General features: G+C 43.1%; 2 protein-coding genes across 2 annotated transcripts in view; both read right to left on the bottom strand.

The window, feature by feature from the left end:
* The window catches only part of cped1 (cadherin-like and PC-esterase domain containing 1), a 107,172-nt gene that overhangs the window by 49,233 nt on the left and 40,016 nt on the right, over positions 1-17,923 (bottom strand). Inside the window, exons 9-14 of the mRNA XM_083757797.1 lie at positions 17,409-17,561; positions 15,549-15,653; positions 15,301-15,443; positions 15,139-15,203; positions 8,377-8,563; positions 5,981-6,155 (exon numbers count right to left, since the gene is read on the bottom strand). Coding sequence (XP_083613923.1) covers positions 5,981-6,155; positions 8,377-8,563; positions 15,139-15,203; positions 15,301-15,443; positions 15,549-15,653; positions 17,409-17,561 — 828 coding nt within the window. The remainder of the gene's footprint in view (positions 1-5,980; positions 6,156-8,376; positions 8,564-15,138; positions 15,204-15,300; positions 15,444-15,548; positions 15,654-17,408; positions 17,562-17,923) is intronic.
* Positions 12,242-13,810, bottom strand: LOC310853566 (leukocyte receptor cluster member 8 homolog; the record flags this gene model as incomplete). The annotated part of the gene is made up of 1 exon (XM_083757946.1): positions 12,242-13,810. The coding sequence occupies one exon, from the start codon at positions 13,808-13,810 to the stop codon at positions 12,242-12,244; it is 1,569 nt and encodes a 522-aa protein (XP_083614072.1).

Genomic DNA, 17,923 nt, shown 5'->3' on the forward strand with positions numbered 1-17,923 from the left:
TCAGAATCAGAATCATTTTATTTGTCATTTTCCTATGTACTTGCATACAAAAGAACATGAAATATCGTTTCCCCTCAGTTATTGGCAGTGCAACATAAAACATAGAGCCTATTTAAAAACACAAGCTAAAAACTAAAACCAAACATGGACAAACATTTAAAAAGAGCCCCAGTATGTATGATGACGTGCAATTCATATGGACAAGTTAAAAGTTACCAACACCACGCACAACTATAAATAAATAAAGTGGCATTGTGCTATCCTTAAAAACGAAACATTACCAGCACTGTTTTCAATGGGCTTAGAGAACAATTTGTATATTATCCGATGGCTTTTCATGAATTCTCTCCTCTGTTTTCAGCCAAACTACGACCACATGTGTGATGTGATGGGGATAGTAGAGGCTGAGAGGATAACAGATGGGAGAGGAGCAGAGAGGATGTTTGACGCTGATGGATACAGACGGCTAAGGGCCCCAGGACACCCAAAGCTCATTCCTCTTCCTCACGCTCACCCAAAGGCACCCCAGGTAGAATCAGTATTAGCATATTGCGGGTGTCTGTGCGTGTAGGTATGCAATGCATGTGTGAATTTGCTTGCATTTTACAAGCCTGGCTGCTGAATAATGACCCATTATGGAGCTCTATCAACTACAGCCTGCCTGACCAACACTGGATGTTTGGGACCCAAAGGTTAAGTCTTGATACAGTGTGTGTGTATGTGATATATATATATATATATATACACACGTGTGTGTGTGTGTGTGTATATATATATATTCTTATCTATTTGTATGTACTCTCAAACACTTAAAAGATAATTGATAAAAACTCGGTTATTTTACGTCACACATCTAAAAACTATTCCTATTTGACAATACGTTGTACCGGTGTTAATTTCGTCGTTGTAGATCGGCTATTTTCAGCATGCAACCAAGTGTATAATAGTCATTATGATGCCATCACGGCCTGCCAAAATACATATTTGTCGACAAATTCAACTGTAGACTTAGTCAACTAAAAGTAGACTAAACTAAAACATTGCAGGTGATTCAAATACGACTAAAACTAAATGCTTTGTACTGAGACTTAGAATTCTTCTTCTGCACTGTAGTTACATTTTTATTGTTTTGTATTATTTGTAGCTGCTTCTTTTTTGATTTGCATTCAAATGTCTTTTTCTATTGTGTATTTATCTCTGTCCTGAAGTGTTTAACTTTGTTTAAATTTTTTACTGAATTCAAATATATAGTGTTTCTTTGTTGTTGAAATGTGCTATACAAATAAACTTTCCTTGAATAATAGAGGCAGGATATTTAGCAATTTAAAGGTGATTTCACGTAATTCAAATATCACTTTTCTTTTTTGTGATAATCCTCCCTACTATAGAGTGTGCTGACCATATGAGGAGTTCCTCCCTGTCCCCAGTTCACCCCTGTGGTCAAAAAAAGGATAGAGGGGGGCCTTCCTTCAATCATGATCGAGCGGAGGCGGGGGGCTTGGTGTGCGTGCTGTTGGCCTGTTGCGTGCCCCCCCCCCCCCCCCACTGTAGAGCGTGTGCATGACTGTGCACATCTTGTTACCAGGGCGGACCGGGGGTTTTCCAAATCACCCAAATCACTGAATGCTCCTTTGCAAAAATCAATCCAAATCGAAATTCCATTGGAATTTTAGTGGTTATGAATAAAATAAGTTAACAATTTCTAAATGAATCCAAACATCCTTTTCCCCGACATTATGTTATGTTTTCATATTGGACAATTGATATTGGCCAACTCAACATGTTTGGATTATAAAAAAAAAAAAAGATCATTATTTTTGTTGGAATTCTTGGATAGATATTTCTTATAGAGAGGAAGATCAAAGTTGCATTAGGGACTAGCTCATAATTGTGAGAGAAATTGTACCTCCTTCAAGGCCATGCTTCGGCCTCCAAATGCGAATCCAGGAACAGTGGATGATGAAGCCAAGATGTAAGTGTAAATGTTGAAACCCTGCTGTAGTTTAATGATCTGATATTGTCTGCAGGGTTTAAAATGTCATCACAATTAAAATCTATCTTCACAGGCACACGGCCATATTGGCCCCGGGCAAGATGAGCTCACAGGGGCCAATATGGCCTCACACCACCCCCTAAGCCAGATGTGAATGGTTGTTTACATATCATCACCACTGGTAAAAAAAAACCTGTATCTCCATATTAAAGCTTTTAAATTATAATTATTTTACATAAATTAATGTTTGTCCCATGACAGTGTTGGGCACATGTCATGCACATTTTCCCATTCACACATAGTTATTTCTGCGAACACTAGGCTCCGTGCAATAAGCGTTGATTTGACCAGAAATGCCGCCTGGGAGGGGGATTTTTGGAGTCTAAAGGGACTGAAAGCATGTATGCGTGCGCAAGTGTGTGCAAGCGCAATCAGTCTTATGGCTAACAACAGATAGCCATCCGAAGCTAATGTGAGTAGCCTTTCCACTAGATCGGATCAAAACATTTTATACAACCGACTATAAAAGTTGCTGGTAGCTTGCCGACATTGACGTAGGCTACGTTTTATGGCTGGGAAAGTGTTAAGGAGGATTTTACTGTGAAGGATATACTGTACGTGTATAACTGTTTAGGCCTGTACAGTTGTCCTCATGTATCTGCTACTCTCAATCTCCAGCCTTCCAACGAAACCACCAATAAGTACAGATCATATCTACAGTACTGAGTCGCTCGCTGCTTTTATAAAAAGCACATCTGATCCAAATAAAAGTTGTTTTTCATTGCAAATCCGATATTCATGGTATTTAATGTATAAGTTGTTGACTCGCATAAAAGCAAAAGAAATTGTGGTCCTGGGTAAGTTGACTTGCTAGTGTGTATAATTCACCACAATGGGCTACTTGCTGAAATTGATATTTCCCAAATACTTTTACAATAAGGTCGATGCTTCATGATTTGTCATTGTTGTCTCTTGCCGGTCAATCTAATGTGCTTTGAGCAACACTGCAGAGTAATGAGTTACTTTGAAAAATAGCGTTCCGCGGTGCTGTTGAAGGACTGATAAAACATGTTGATGTGGCCGCAGAAGGCTTTGGTTAAATCCCAGACATGACAAATGGCGTAGAGACGTGATTTTCGACAGAGCGGGCTGATTTAATTTTGTTTACATGCAAAAAGATTTCGGATTTGTTGCCAGACCAGCATCTCGTTAAATAAGGGCTTCCTCTGTGCTGCAAATTGAAACCGTCACTTGTTAAAATCAGCAGAGTATATCATTTGAAACTCGTGACAGAAATGGCACATTTTATATGATTTGTTAAACCAATTATAACAGAACTACAACTATTAAACAAAGACACAGCATAGGTCCTTTTTACCTACTTTCCGCAGAAGCTTAAAGCTGACGTTCTTGATTACTTATTCCTTTTACAGCCGTAGACTTTCTTCCATATTTTCTCATAATTGTCGTCTTGTGACAATGTGAGCAGTCAATGTGCACATACAGTAAGGGAGCATGCACACTATATAGAGGCACGTGTGTTTGTACACATTTCCTGCAGGTGTGTATGCACGTGTCAGTATGTGAGGATGCAAATGTGTGCGTGTGCATGCGTGTGTGTGCGTGTGTGTGTACATGGATGGGTGAGTATATGTGTTGCTGTGTATGCATATGTAGGGTGCAATTTGAGAAAACAAAAAACAGATGGGGAGGTTTCTGAAACGTCTTATTTGTCAAAATAAAAACATGAACGCAAACAACAACAACAAACATGTAGGATCTGAAACATGTAATAACAAGACATTCAGTCTAGTAACAGCATGGCCTCAATGCACAATCTTTATCTATTGAGAAATAAAGGTAGGTATAAGGTACTGGTACTGTAACTAGGTGTGCAATTTGAAAATGAAGCTACTCTGTAATATTAGTGGCTGAAGATGTTGGCTTTCCACACGGGAGACCCGGGTTCGATTCCCGGGCTTTACATCGGTGCATCGTGCGCAAATCTCTGCCGCGAGCCGCCCTTCTAGACCAGAAACCTAACACGTTAGCTCAGGCTACTAGACAACCAACTAGCACTCCAGGTTATCATACTATAATTAACCGAATGTCTGAGTGTGTGTGTGTGTCTGTCTGTCTGTCAGAAACAGTGGCGTAACTCCTTACTGCCTGCACCAATCACTCCCACTTTTCACACATTGACCATATGAATATTGAGGGCGTAACAAAGCCCTTTTTTCGATTTGACACATTAATTATTAATAATGAATTTATTTGTGAATTGGGCGCAGTACCCCCCGCAGCCACAAGGGGGGTACTGAACAACTCATCTCCCCACGTGCCACCAGTGAAATGCATGTTGGGAGGACACAGATTAATACTGGGACACAGTTTCCGGCGCAACATTCCCCTTGCATTCTCCAATGCACTTCCCCTTTTTCACACCGCCCCCAGGCAGGCATCATCAGACCTATGCATCAGACCCACACGAGGAAAACAACTCGGACCCAACAGTAGCCTACGCATCGACACAATTACTACATACAACAAACATGCCACGAAGAACAGCCTCAAGGACCCTAGCGCATTCTTCCACACACCTACCCTTCTTCACACAAACCCCAGCCAACACGGAGGTTGTGAGCATGTGTGTGTGTAAACTACTTAAGCTGTGAGTGCGCACGTGCGTATGTGTGCGCGTGCGTCATCGCGTGGCCGTTTTCAGTTCGCTATAAACACAACACGAGATACAACTGTCTTGAACATAAGCCACACACACACAGCATGAAGTGGCTACAGCGCACGCTCCGGTGAAAACAGCTAATCTACAAGCTCACAACATCACAGGTTGCAAAAGCCATGAGTTCTCTCAAGCCAAAGCTCACAATTGAGACCGTTTTGGACGCAAATCCACCTGCAAATTGGATCTCTGCCACTGTCCATAACTCCATATATAGGTGCATGTCAAACGGGGGGTCCTTGATACTTTTCAAATGGGGCTCTGTGGGCTAATAAGTGTAAATGTTGCGGTCCTTGCTCTTGCCATGAAAACGTTTCCCTACCATGCATTTGGAAGAATACTTTAATGTTATACTGCTGTTTTTATTCATAAAAACACACACACACACACACACACACACACACACACACACACACACACACACACACACACACACACACACACACACACACACACACACACACACACACACACACACACACACACACACACACACACACACACACACAAATATATTATACAAGTTGAAATATGGGACTAGTGGACTAGTGGTATACAAAACAGCATACGACTATGGGAATGAAAACAATAATGCAATAAGGTTCATGCTGAGCACCACTGGGATAATGTGTGGATTTATCTTAAATATATCACCAGAGGGGTGGATGAAGAGACCAGAGGGTCCGGCATACATAGGCCAGTCAATCTAATATTTGACCCAAAATAAATCGTTCAGGGTATTTTATTATCCTTATACAGTAGGTTCATCCAAATAAGTGCCGGCCCGGTTTCGGCGAGCCGCCCCCGTGTCCGAAACGGTCGAGAAATGACAGAGTTACCTTGTGGGGGGTCCCCGGGGTGTCCCTGGGGGGTCCCCGGAACATCCAGACCCCCAGGAACACGTCCAGGGGGCCGGCCCGGTTCCGAAATGGTTGAGAAATGACAGAGTTACCGTGTGAGGGTCCCCAGCAGGTCCCTGTACTGTACTGTACTGTACTGTACTGTACTGTACTGTACTGTACTGTACTGTACTGTACTGTACTGTACTGTACTGTACTGTACTGTACTGTACTGTACTGTACTGTACTGTACATACAGTTAATATGTGTGTGTGTGTCACATTCTTTACTATTTTCAGCTATTTCCTATGCAAACATCTTCATGTCCTCACAACGGATAGTAATTCAAACGCGTGCGTGCGCGTGTATGCGTGCGTGCGAAGCTACTCTCCTCCACCTCTCACATACCTGCACAAAACTGCACATCACATGATCTCCAAACATGGGCAGGCTGGGCCGGCTCTCGCGGTACACGTGCAGGGTGTATATCGTCATGACGACGGGCTCCGTCCCTGGCACCGCTTCGTCCGTCACCAAGATGTTGATTCTGCTGTTGCCAATGGCAACCGGGTAGTTGGCAGTCCTGTGGATAAACACCACAGCTTCTCAGAAACATCACACACAGCGCTGTCAGAAACGACACACACACAGCGCTGTCAGAAACAACACACACACAGCGCTGTCAGAAACAACACACACAGCGCTGTCAGAAACATCACACACACACAGCGCTGTCAGAAACATCACACACAGCGCTGTCAGCAAGACAGTGGTGGAAGGTAACTAAGTACTCAAGTACTGTACTGTACTGTGGTCAAGTTTTGAAGTATTTTAAATTTTCAGTAGGCCTACCGGTACTTTTACTTCTTCTACAGTGTAGAAGAAGTGAAAGTAGGTAGTAGGTAGAATCTACACTATACATCTCAGAGGAAAATGTTGCACTTTTAATCAACTACAACTAAATAAAAACTTTAGTTACTAGTACTTTGTAGATTTGTATGATTATAATGGAACTCTTGAGTTGTGTGCATGTGTGTGTGCGCGTGCAGGCGTGCGTGCATGCGTCTGAGAGACGTCAGTCAGAGATCACAACTTATCAGGTTGAGGCTTAAATCTGAGGTGCTGACAGGAGAATTCTATATACATAACATACAGTCCTTTTCAGAGGGACACTGCCTAATAATCTCTGTGTTTGAACTGTAGTCCAGGTGTCTCCATTTCCAGTTCCAGTTCATATCAGTTTCTCGTAGGTTTATATGATTGGCTCAGCAGAAGATTTAAATTGGAAACACCTGGCCTCCTTAAATGTGTTTCCGGCTCAAATCTGCTGTCAAAAGCTTTCCCAGAAAACACTGATTGAATCTGCAGCCTTCAATCGCACACAGAGGCTTTTTCAGCTCCACATTAAAATGAAATATAGTCAAATTAATTAGGGATTATTTTACAGGTTTTGCCGACATCAGATACCGATAATGAACGATTAATAGTACATTAGTAGTACTGAGACACTGTCTTGTCTTAAATGTTGCCTTGTCTTGTCTCGTTATGTCTTACAATACAGTAAATGTCGGCTCATCTTAATGGTATGAAGCCAAACACTCCCAGGAATGTGTAAAATGTACATGTAGCTTGTAAATGTCATGTCGAAAGAAGACGGAGAACAGGAATGCAGATCTATCCCATTACTTATATTATGGTCTTAAATTCCTGCAGAATAGGAAAGGTTGTGGTTATGGACAGCATGTTGTTTGTCATGAGGAGTCAATATGAGTTAATGTGATGTGATGTGATGAGGAGCAGCACGGATCACTTCAACCAGTTCATTGTCACTCACTCTGACGAAACCTTTCTTTTCAGGAAATCGAAAAGAATAAACATTTATTCCAAACAATCAATTATTTAGTCAGAAGCTTGTGTTAATACTTTCCATATAGGTTAAATATTCTGTTCTATAGAGCGCCGACGTTCCTGACGTCACTCGCTCATCCCCTGGTTACGGGAGTAATTTCTCTATGGAGAATAACATGGGGTCATCTTAAAATCATCTCATATAAGCATATTATTGTGGTTGAAAAATAAACAAAGTGTGTCGGCGAAATTGTCGGGGAGGTGGCTCTGTGTCGTTTACGACCGCCAGTCACTCATATTTGATACCGTCTGTTTCTAGCGAAAATATAACGAATTCAGCAGCAGCGTTTTCTGTGAAACGGCCGGGGATGACATTTTTCAAACACAGTTCTTATATGAGGCAATCTAAAATCCTCCTATGGGGATTACAATGCAAATAAAAAGTACATGAACCCGTGGACTTGCGCCCCCTACCGAAATTGACGTCAGACTTCGGTGCTCTATTTGGTTCCATTTGTACACATACTTACTTAGAAAGTTGACACTTTTTCTCCCTGCTGAACATGCTAATGTTTAATTTGGCGTTTTTTGATAACTTGCAAGACAACCTCAGACAACCTGCGACGGGTTGATTCTTCAAAGGTTAGTGAAAATCTGCAGCAGTCCCATGGGACTTTGGGAGTCAATGTGTTAACCCATTTTGGTGTTAGCATCATGTTATGCTTTAGCTATTGAAAAATAGCAGATCTACAAGCTCATAGCACGCCACCGAGTGGCGCGCTACGAGCTTGTAGGTCTGCTATTTTTGAAAAATCGAAGAACGACTGACATAGAAACATAGCTTTTTCAGAAAACTGTCAGGATGTAGAAGACTTTTTAGAATCTGATCTCAGGTCAGAATGAGTTAAGAAACAGTGTACTAGGCAGAAAGGCTCATATTGCGAGGCTGGTCTCACCTCGGTCCTCTGTGCTCATCCAGGTGGACGCGGCAGGCGGAGCTGACGGGCTCGGGACGGATTCGAACAGTCACCGTGTCGAAGGGCACCTCGGCGCGGTACGTCTTCACCCAGGGACTGAACGGTGGCGTCAGGACGAGTGGGGGGTCTGTGTACAGCTGTCTGAGATGTGGGTCCACACAGCGCTCTGGAGAGAGACAGACACACACGCACGCACGCACACACACACACACACACACACACAAAGTTGAGTGATTGAGAATAAACTCATACTGAGCACACGTGGTAAACTAATTGAAGGATCTTTTCAGTAAGGACCCCATTCGACACACGCCGTGGCTGCCAGAAACACCATCAGCGCCAGCAGACTTGGCTCACTAAAAATGAATAAGACGTGATTATATTAGCACACCATGATACGTGTGAGTACAGCTGGTCTGACTTGACTTCTGTTCAGGGAGAAATCTTGCCCTGGATCAGCTGACAACACAGCTGTAGAACTGCTAACCTGAAGCCAAGCTTGTAGGTTAGCTATTTTCGCTTTTTTTTTGTGAGTTTCTTTTATTTGTTGTTTGGCTTTAGTTTTTTGATGAGTTCTGAGATGTGAGTTCGTTTCTCGCCTATCCATATGCCCAGGTATTTGTCGCTCTGACTTCAACCATTTCAGAAGTAGAACATGGTCTACTGGGTCAAAGGCCTTGGATAGGCCAATAGAACAATGTAATTTACCACCTTAGTGGCAGCTGACGCAGTGCTGTGTCCAGTCTAAAACCTGATTGGTAGCAGTTCAAAATGTTATTTAGCGACTTGAGTTGATTATTGACCTCTTAGTATCTTAGCAAGGAAGGGGAGTTTAGAAATTGACATCATCTGAACTGTATAGGACCACCTTTGTGCAGAGGAGATACATGTGGTTTCCATAGAGTGGGAATACTGTCAGTTAATAAAGTTAGGTTAAAATATGTGTTATTTATGGGTCTAAAATAAATCATTGGCTCCTGTAGCCTTTTTAGGATCAATGGCAGATAGAGCCTCCTTAACTCTAAGCCAGAAAAGTAACAGGATTACTAGGTGGCATGCCAAAATTCCCAAAGAGATGGCCTGCGCAAGCAGAGCGTGCAAGTACTGTAATCGGCTGCGTATGTCGGTGGCGTCGCTCAGCCAATCAGGGACCAAGTATGAATGTATGTCGATGGCGTCGCTCGGCCAATCAGGGACCAAGAACAGCGATCGGCTGGGTATGTATGTCTTCTTGATGACGTAACTAAAGTACGTTTCAAAATTGGTATAAGGTCAATAGGTATGTATGAATGGGTATGTGTGTATGTCGGTGTACTCCACCGGGCAACGAGGGACCACTGACCACTGCTGTATTTCAAACCTAGACAGCCTCAGCGAGCTTTAGGACTCAGAGCAGCAGTCGTACCAGCAGTGGCTCATGGCTCGCTCTGCTTGCGCACGAGTAGGCCTACTTGTGTGCAAGGTGCAAGTTAGAAGCTCGACAGAGTGCATTTCAAGTTCAAAACTGTGGTTGAGTCTGTAGTAATATGCTTGGGTTGAGATGAGAGTTGACATTGGGATAGTGTTTTAACAGTAATGTCAGTGGTTTGGAACAGCAATCATCATAGGCTTGATTCCTATAGTGAGAGAAATACACAGATATAGTCTTATTTATTTTTAACCATTATTAGGTTAGACACTGTATGGTTAGGTCTAGGTATTACTTTGGGTAAGCGTGGGTATACGTTTTGGTACAAGACAGGGTCTGGATCCAATGTGGAATTCATGTCATCTTTGATCCCATATTTGGGCATGGTTTCAGACACCACTTGCGTCCATCACAAAATTTAAGATTAGTAATATAAAACAAAATGTGAAAATCTGTCACTGATCGGTCCAGCGGTTTTCAAGATTACGTCCGGGCTGAACAGACACATGCAAACACACACTGTAAATCCTAAATTAAAGTTAAAGTACCTCAAATTAAGTTTGAGGTACTTTTAATTTACCGGAGTAGACCATTTTTCGTTTGTACTTCTACTCCGCCACAAAAGGCTAAATATTGTAATTTATACTCCATTACAATTATTTGACAGCTTACATTACAAGTTACTTTGCCGATTTAGATTACTATTACTACTATATTACAAAACATACATTAACCTCTTAAGACAACTCAACCTCTTAAGACAACTCAAACAACACATTGCGATGTGATACACAACCGGTATCTTTGAGTAAAAAAAAAAAGTGAAATGAAATGAGACATTCTGCATGATTATCTTTACTTTGATACTTTAAGTATATTGTGATGCCAAATTGTTTGTACTTTCACTAAAAGTACAAGTGAATACAGGCCTTTTACTTGTACAGATTCTATGTTATGCTACTGCTAATTTAACTTTTTAAAGTTAAACATTAAATTAAAGTAATAATAATAATGAATTGCATTTTTATGGCGCTTTTCTATGCACTACGTGCCTACTCAAAGCGCTTACAATGGTTCATTCATTCATACATTGGGAGGTGAAGTGGCGAACAGTCGACGCCAGCGTCCTCACTTCCACCACTGCCTATTTTACTTGTGCGGTAGCAGTCCCTGCCTGATCTCTTCAATTACAATTCTAGTCTGATGAATTTGATCTGAATGAAGAGAAGTGGGACACTACAGGTCCTACAGGTTAGATTACAACATTGTATGATATGCAAAATACCCAACCTAATGTATATATTTATATTATCCATAAATTCCCGAATCTCTGCGTGTGTGAACCTTATTTCCGTCCTCGTGAAATCGTTCGGTCAGTGGTTGTACAGAACCAATGTGCGGAAATCGTGCAGTCAATGTTGGTATCGGACATCGCTTGAGCGCAAATCTCTGCATGCATACATTTGTGTGTATATGTCTGTCATTTGCATATGTTGTGGAACCATTCAACCTATCCACTTCAAAATGTACCGTGTATTGCTGAGGACCCAAGGAGAGTGCAGTGACCAGTGTCAAGTCGTTCGGATGTGCCCTTGCCCAAAACCAGCATGTGGACATGTTACAGTCAATGTTGGCGTTGTACTTACAGTAATGGCACCGTTGCAAAAAAAAGTTGGGTGTCGGCCCTCTCCTTCCTTCCCTTGGAAATGACACACCACACGACACAATTGACGGGCACGGCTCGCAAATTACACCAATGATGGAAGTCACCTGCTGATTATGCGAATCACTTATGTGCGTCACCCGCGAATAACGTAAGAATGTTGGGCATCGCAATTGAATGATGAATAGGACATGACGCAAATGACCCGAAAAGGTGTAGTCTCTCCAGAACGGGCCTGCTCTGTCCGTGTGTCTGACCCGTCTATTGTAATAAATATGATGACATAGTGCCAAAGTCATAGACTAGCCTCCAAGTACTATGATAAAAGGGTGCTGCACTACACTGACAACAGTTACAATAGCTATTGCATTGCAGAACTGAAGGGGCATACGTTCCGAAAGGGCACCACTCATTGTTCTACAGTACATCTATGAATTCATGAATCTCTGTGTCTCTGTCCGTCTCGTGCTGTTGTCAATGTTGTTCCAGTAACTACATCTATAATTGTTACGGCACTACAGATATGCCAAAATACAGAGATGACCAACGTCATAGATTGGCCTCCAAGCGCACAGGTACTGCCCGTGAGGACTCCCTAAAAAGCAGTTGTGTCGCCCGGGGACCTCCCCTTACATCCTACATAACATCACACACTGTGTCGTGGGCCTGATGAGCCAAGCTAAGCTAAGCAGTTCCTGAACCTAAAATACCGGTTTATAAAACTCTAATGTGTTCTATTGGCCTTCCTTGTCGTCACATTATGCTAGCCAATGTTAGCACACTAGCTGGCTACCCAGTGAAAGCGCGCTTGCCTTCTTGTTCAGAATTGCTGTGCTGGCTTTACAGTCTATCTTGTTGGGGTCCGAGTCCGAGGGGAAGAAAGTGACCCCCAGCCCAGTAAGAAAGGCCATGCAGGAGTCTAAACAAGGGAAGCCCAGAGAGGACTGCACATACTGCACCGGCACATCAGGTCTGAAAGTTTTGAGTATGGCCCTGAGAGCACTTTTCCTCTCCCTCTCCACAAACATGTCTATGAGGTTAGAGGCCATGCGCGGTGCTACCCGATACAGCTTAAAGAAGCGATGGAAGTTGCCCAGGGCCCAGGCGGCACGGAGGGCGAGCGCGTGAGACACGCACGCATCCTGCTGCAATGACGGGCTCAGGAACGCCAACTCGGTGGTCATGTCTCCAGAGCTCTTAGTGAATATGTAATACAGCAGTCTGTACGCCGCAAACTCTCCAATGTTCTCTGAGGGGTTGTCCGCGTACAGGGCTTTCAGCTGAGTCTGGCACTGATTGAACTCCTCGCGGTCACCCTTCTCCAGGGCGATGCGTGCGTGACACTCATACACCTCCACTGTGAAGTCTGTACGCACCTCTTGAACCGTGAGGTCCTGTCGTATGGACTTCATCTGCTCACAAGCATAGGCATAGTCCTGGTGGGCCGACCAGTGGGTCTTCACCGCCTGCAGAGACTTTCTCAGCACGTGTACAGGGCGTACGGTAGAGGAGTCGGGTGCACAGGTGAGCCTCAGGTAGTTCTTGGTGATGTCCTGGCTGGTGCCTACAATGGGGCAGTCCTCCCAGCTGACCCCTTCCTGGGTGCTGTCTGGCAGGTCTACATTGTTGATGGACACCACTAAGGGCTCAGAGCGAAGCTGGTTGTGGAAGCGAGCCGCGCGGCTCTGCTTCTTGGCCTCGTGGTTCGGATCGTGAAAGTCCAGGCCGGCGTTGCTGGCTTTTTTCCTCTTCTTGCCCATACCAGGAGCAGAGTCCTCCATGTTTTTCCTACCACCTCCTCCTCCTCCTCTATTGGCTTTTCCTCCTCTGCCCCGCCCCCGCTCTGCCCCGCCCTGCTCGTTACCATGGCTGGGTTCTACCTTCGGAGTCGGTCTGGACAGCTGAGGCTGCAGGTCGGTGGAGATGCTGCTGTCGGACTGGGAACCGGAGTCGCTGTGTTGGCCGTGTGCGGGCGATGGCGAGCGCGAAGAGCAGTGGGAGGAACTGGAGGAGGGACTCCGCTGCTGCTGGGAGAAGACGTTCCTGTATCCGCCCAGTCCTACGCCCCGCACACTGGCCGCCGTGCCCCCTCCTCCCCGACCGACCGAGCTGTCCACCGTCCTCTGGGATGGAGCTGCATCCCAGCGGGACTGCTTGGCCTTCAGTTCTGGCAGAGGCTCACGGGTCCAGTCCATCTTGTAGGCGGAGCCATCCTTTAATCTGTCCTGCAGAAGCACCTTCAGCACCTTCTCCGTGCAATCCTTATCCTCCTCTGTCTCACAGACCGTGAAGCAGCGCTGTACGTACTCCTTCATAGCCTGGGGCCAGTCCTGGGGTGTCATCTCCTTGTGCAAAGTTTGCCGTGGCCGGAGCCTATATTTTGACATACTGATGTCGTCAGTAATATGACAGATGACATCTACGTATTTGGGCATGAGTGAGACACACACATATAGACAAAGATACAACGGGTCAATGAGCAGCCTGAAGCTTCTTCACGTATATCAACAACTGTCTGAGTCTGACCCATCGTTTTCAAACTCTGCATGTGTATTGCCGAGGACCCAAGGGAGTGTGACGCTGGTATATACTATGATACTATGATTTTGGGTAGAGCACCAAGTTCATCATACATCATCTCATTCCAGCCAATCAGAATTTGCTTCCTCACCTTCGTCTTCAATGTTTGTGTTACGCAATGTTTGTGTGCACATAAACACACTTAAAATTGTATTTAATGTTTGTGTAGGACACATTCGTGTGAAGTGAGGGGCAGCTGGTAATGTTTATTTAAAGTGACGGAGAAAACTCATTGACATTATTATTTTTTATTTTTTAGGTTAAGAATAATAATACGTTTATTGACGAAAGTGTCTTAACTGAACATTGTGCCTACTTCGCCAACACAATAACGCTGGGTACCTAAACTAGTACATTAAATATTGCAGACTGCAGATTGATAGTGAGTAGTTAGGGCATCTGCCCCATAGCTCACAGAAGCCACAAAAATGTCAAAATCCAATCAGTTCCTTCCTTCGTCCTGTCTGTATCAATAAAGGTATGAAATTCTAAAAGTGGAATGGACTAATGCTTAAATCCTATAATTAATAATAATAGATCTACAAGCAAAATAACGCATGAGCTTGTGCTTTGCGGATACCCCAATCCAACCCTTGCATTGGGTACCATTTTTCTGGTCTTTGGAAAGACCTGGCCAGGGAATTGAACCCTGACCTCACAACCTCAGGGTGGACACTCAAACCACAAGGCCACTGAGCCAAGCAAAAAAACAAGCTTTGGTTCAATACGCAACAGTGTAGGCTATCCTGATCGTATCGCATAATATTGCTTTTCCTGTGTATAAGTCAAGATTTTATCATGGATGGGGCTCGGGTGGCACAGTGGCAAAGTGAATGAAAACGGTAGCTGGAGTGAAGAATGCGGACTCAAGTCAAGTCTGGTGCCTCCACTCCATGATAAAGTGTAGTGTGCATAGAAATGTGGCCAAATTGCAGTTCTACAAACATAGATAGCAGATGTACGTTATAGGTTTAAACTAAAGTGATTAGACAGATTTTGCTGGAATATTAACACATTGTGGTGAGGACCCCCTGGAACACCTCCAAGGACCCCCCAAAGACCACTTTGAGAAGATTAAACAGAACCTTACCTCTGTTTTCAAGCAGGGAAGGCAAATCTGAATCCTGATTGGACAGTGTCTCAGTCAGGTCAGCCCTGTAGGGAGCATTGGAACAGTTTAGTTTTATGTCTATCCCTACAAGTATAGTAAAATAAACGTGGGTGTGCACGTGCGTGCGCGTGCATGTCTTGCCTGTACGAGTCATTCCTCTTTAGTTGGTAGTACAGACTGAGTGTGAGCAGAAGGGCTGAAAGATGATGGCCCTCTGCTGTGGAGCGGTCCTGAAGCAGGTGTTCGTTGAGGGGCCAATCTGCTGATGGGACTCTGGGATACAACTACATACAATTGGACATGCTTTAGTCACTGTGGGACAAAAAATTTGGCAAAACACTTAGATTGTGTGTGTGTGTGTGTGTGTGTGTGTGTGTGTGTGTGTGTACCAGTTCAAAAGCACCAGAGGTCTTCAGTTGTGTGTGAAACTGCAGCAGCAGGCTCAGCTCATCCTCTGTCAAACACAGGCCATATGTCCCTCGACAGCCACCGTACTAACGAGGCACAATGTTGGAAGAAATTTGAAACGAGTTAAAACTGCTTTTTGACATGTGGATCCATTTTTTTCCTCCAATATATTTTGACGTGTTTAAGTTAAGGTGTTTTGAGAGGCATCAATCAATAACAATATTGAATAAGCAGATATATTTAAACGTTTTTTTTTTTCAATTCCAACAAAGTAGACCCACATAACAAAATGGTCCTTTAAAACTGTCTGTTGGCATGAAGAAAACCTCATAAATGATGATTCAATTGATTGAGACAACTAATAGATTTACTACTTTTTACTTACTATTGTACTGAACTAGTTTGTAATTTCCTTGCTGCTTTTGCAACCATGACAACAATTTTTCCAACATATTTATACAGGGGATTGGCAAAATGGCAAAGTTGAATTTGCCAATTCATTTGAAATGTAAATGTCACATGAAAGAGAAATACAGATAATACAGAGAAAAGCCTTGGAACCGATTCAAGCCTATTATACTGCCTCAAAAATCCAGTCCTTGATTTGGAATTAAGGCTATTCATCTTAATGAAGTCATGCCATTACTTTTATGAAGGCACAGAGTATTAACTCATTTTTTGCCAAGTAAATAATTCAGCCCCTGCCAGCGATCGATTCCCTTGATCGTTGATTAACACACATGTTTTCTCTTTTTTTTTCTCTCAATTTTTGTTTTATTACTGAGGGGAAATCTGTCTTTTGGATTAATCATTAATCAGAAAAGCTAGATTTCATCCACTTTTTCCTCATCAAATGGAAATACTTATTGGGCTTATTTTGTGTGGCGTTCATGTGATCAATATACAGTAGCCTACATTATTATAAATAATCAATACAATGACACATTGGAGGTGCATCTGTGCCCAGTTATATTAAGACATGAAAGTCTATTTTCACCATTACGTGAAACTTTGTTTGTGAGGGAACTAATATTTCAGCTCTAAATGAAACTGAAAACCTACAATAGACACCTTGCATCATGTCTATATTATGCATAACCTATACAAGCAATACATCGTTTGACATCTTTTTTATACTGTATGACTGTGTTGACAAATACATACATATTTTATTTGAGGTTTGGGATTGGGACTATTAATTGATTCAGCATGAAGACTAAAGCATTCTAAAGACGTATACGCAAGCTTTGATCCATGATAAGTAAAAAGAAGAAATGATCACATAGTCATATTTGTCAGGTGAAAGAAGCACTGGTTTCTTTATTTAGTAACGAACGCTCCTCTCAACCGGCCGGTCTCAACCATAACATTGAGACCGGCCATTTGAGGTGTGCATCGGCCTTTTGCTATAAAGGCATTTGTCAGGTTTCACCTGACAAAAGAAAGATGAATCCCACACGTAGGAATTGACGGTAGATCGGCTATTTTCAAATGACCAAATGAAGTGAAGTGATTAATGTATGATTTCTTGTTTTGTAATAATAATAAGAAATAAATCTATAAGTAACTAGTGACTAAACGTTTTCAAATAAATGTAGGAGTAGAAGTGAAGGTATTGAGAATTGGAAATACTCCAATAAAGTGAAAGTTGTAGGCTACTTAAGTAAACTACAGTACTGTTTTTAACCTTCTATGATTGATTATGTGGTTTTAACCAGGTAGCACTGAAAAGTGCAATAGCAATACAAATTAAATTCATTATTATCATCATCATTATTATTATAGAAGTACTTGAGTACATTTACTTAGTTATTTTTACACCACTGACAGTATGTGTCTACCTTGCGTGTCCTGTCCGTCTGCGTGTTGGTGTGGGATGGTCCGCTGTGCTCTGGGAGGAGGAAGTGCAGTGTGTCCTCCAGAACGATCTCTCTGGTGATCTGTCCGTCGAAAACAGGGTCCCTCAAGCCGGCGAAGGTCAGGTCAGTGTCGACCTGGGGGGGAAGACATGGGATGGACACCCTTGAGGAAGGGGTTCCAGAACAGCTAGGGGTGCCCATTCCCCCAGCAGAGGATTCTAGACCAGTGGTTTTCAACCTATTTCATGTCAAAGCCCATTATTTATTCGGCCTTTGAGCCACGGACCACCTATTGGTGAAATGTAGCCTTATTTTGAAAAAACACTAAACCACCACAAATCTCTTGTCCCTGGCACAACAACTTTTCAAATGGGGGTCCGTGGCCAAATACATATCCATATTTGAGGGTCCTTGACATCATGCAAATGTTTGAGAACTGCTATACAGTATTTCATGGAGAAACAACCAGACTCACTTGCACTATTGTGCACATCCTG

Source organism: Protomyctophum parallelum (genome assembly GCF_964188405.1).
Source record: "Protomyctophum parallelum genome assembly, chromosome: 22".
NCBI classification, from domain to species: Eukaryota; Metazoa; Chordata; class Actinopteri; order Myctophiformes; family Myctophidae; genus Protomyctophum; species Protomyctophum parallelum.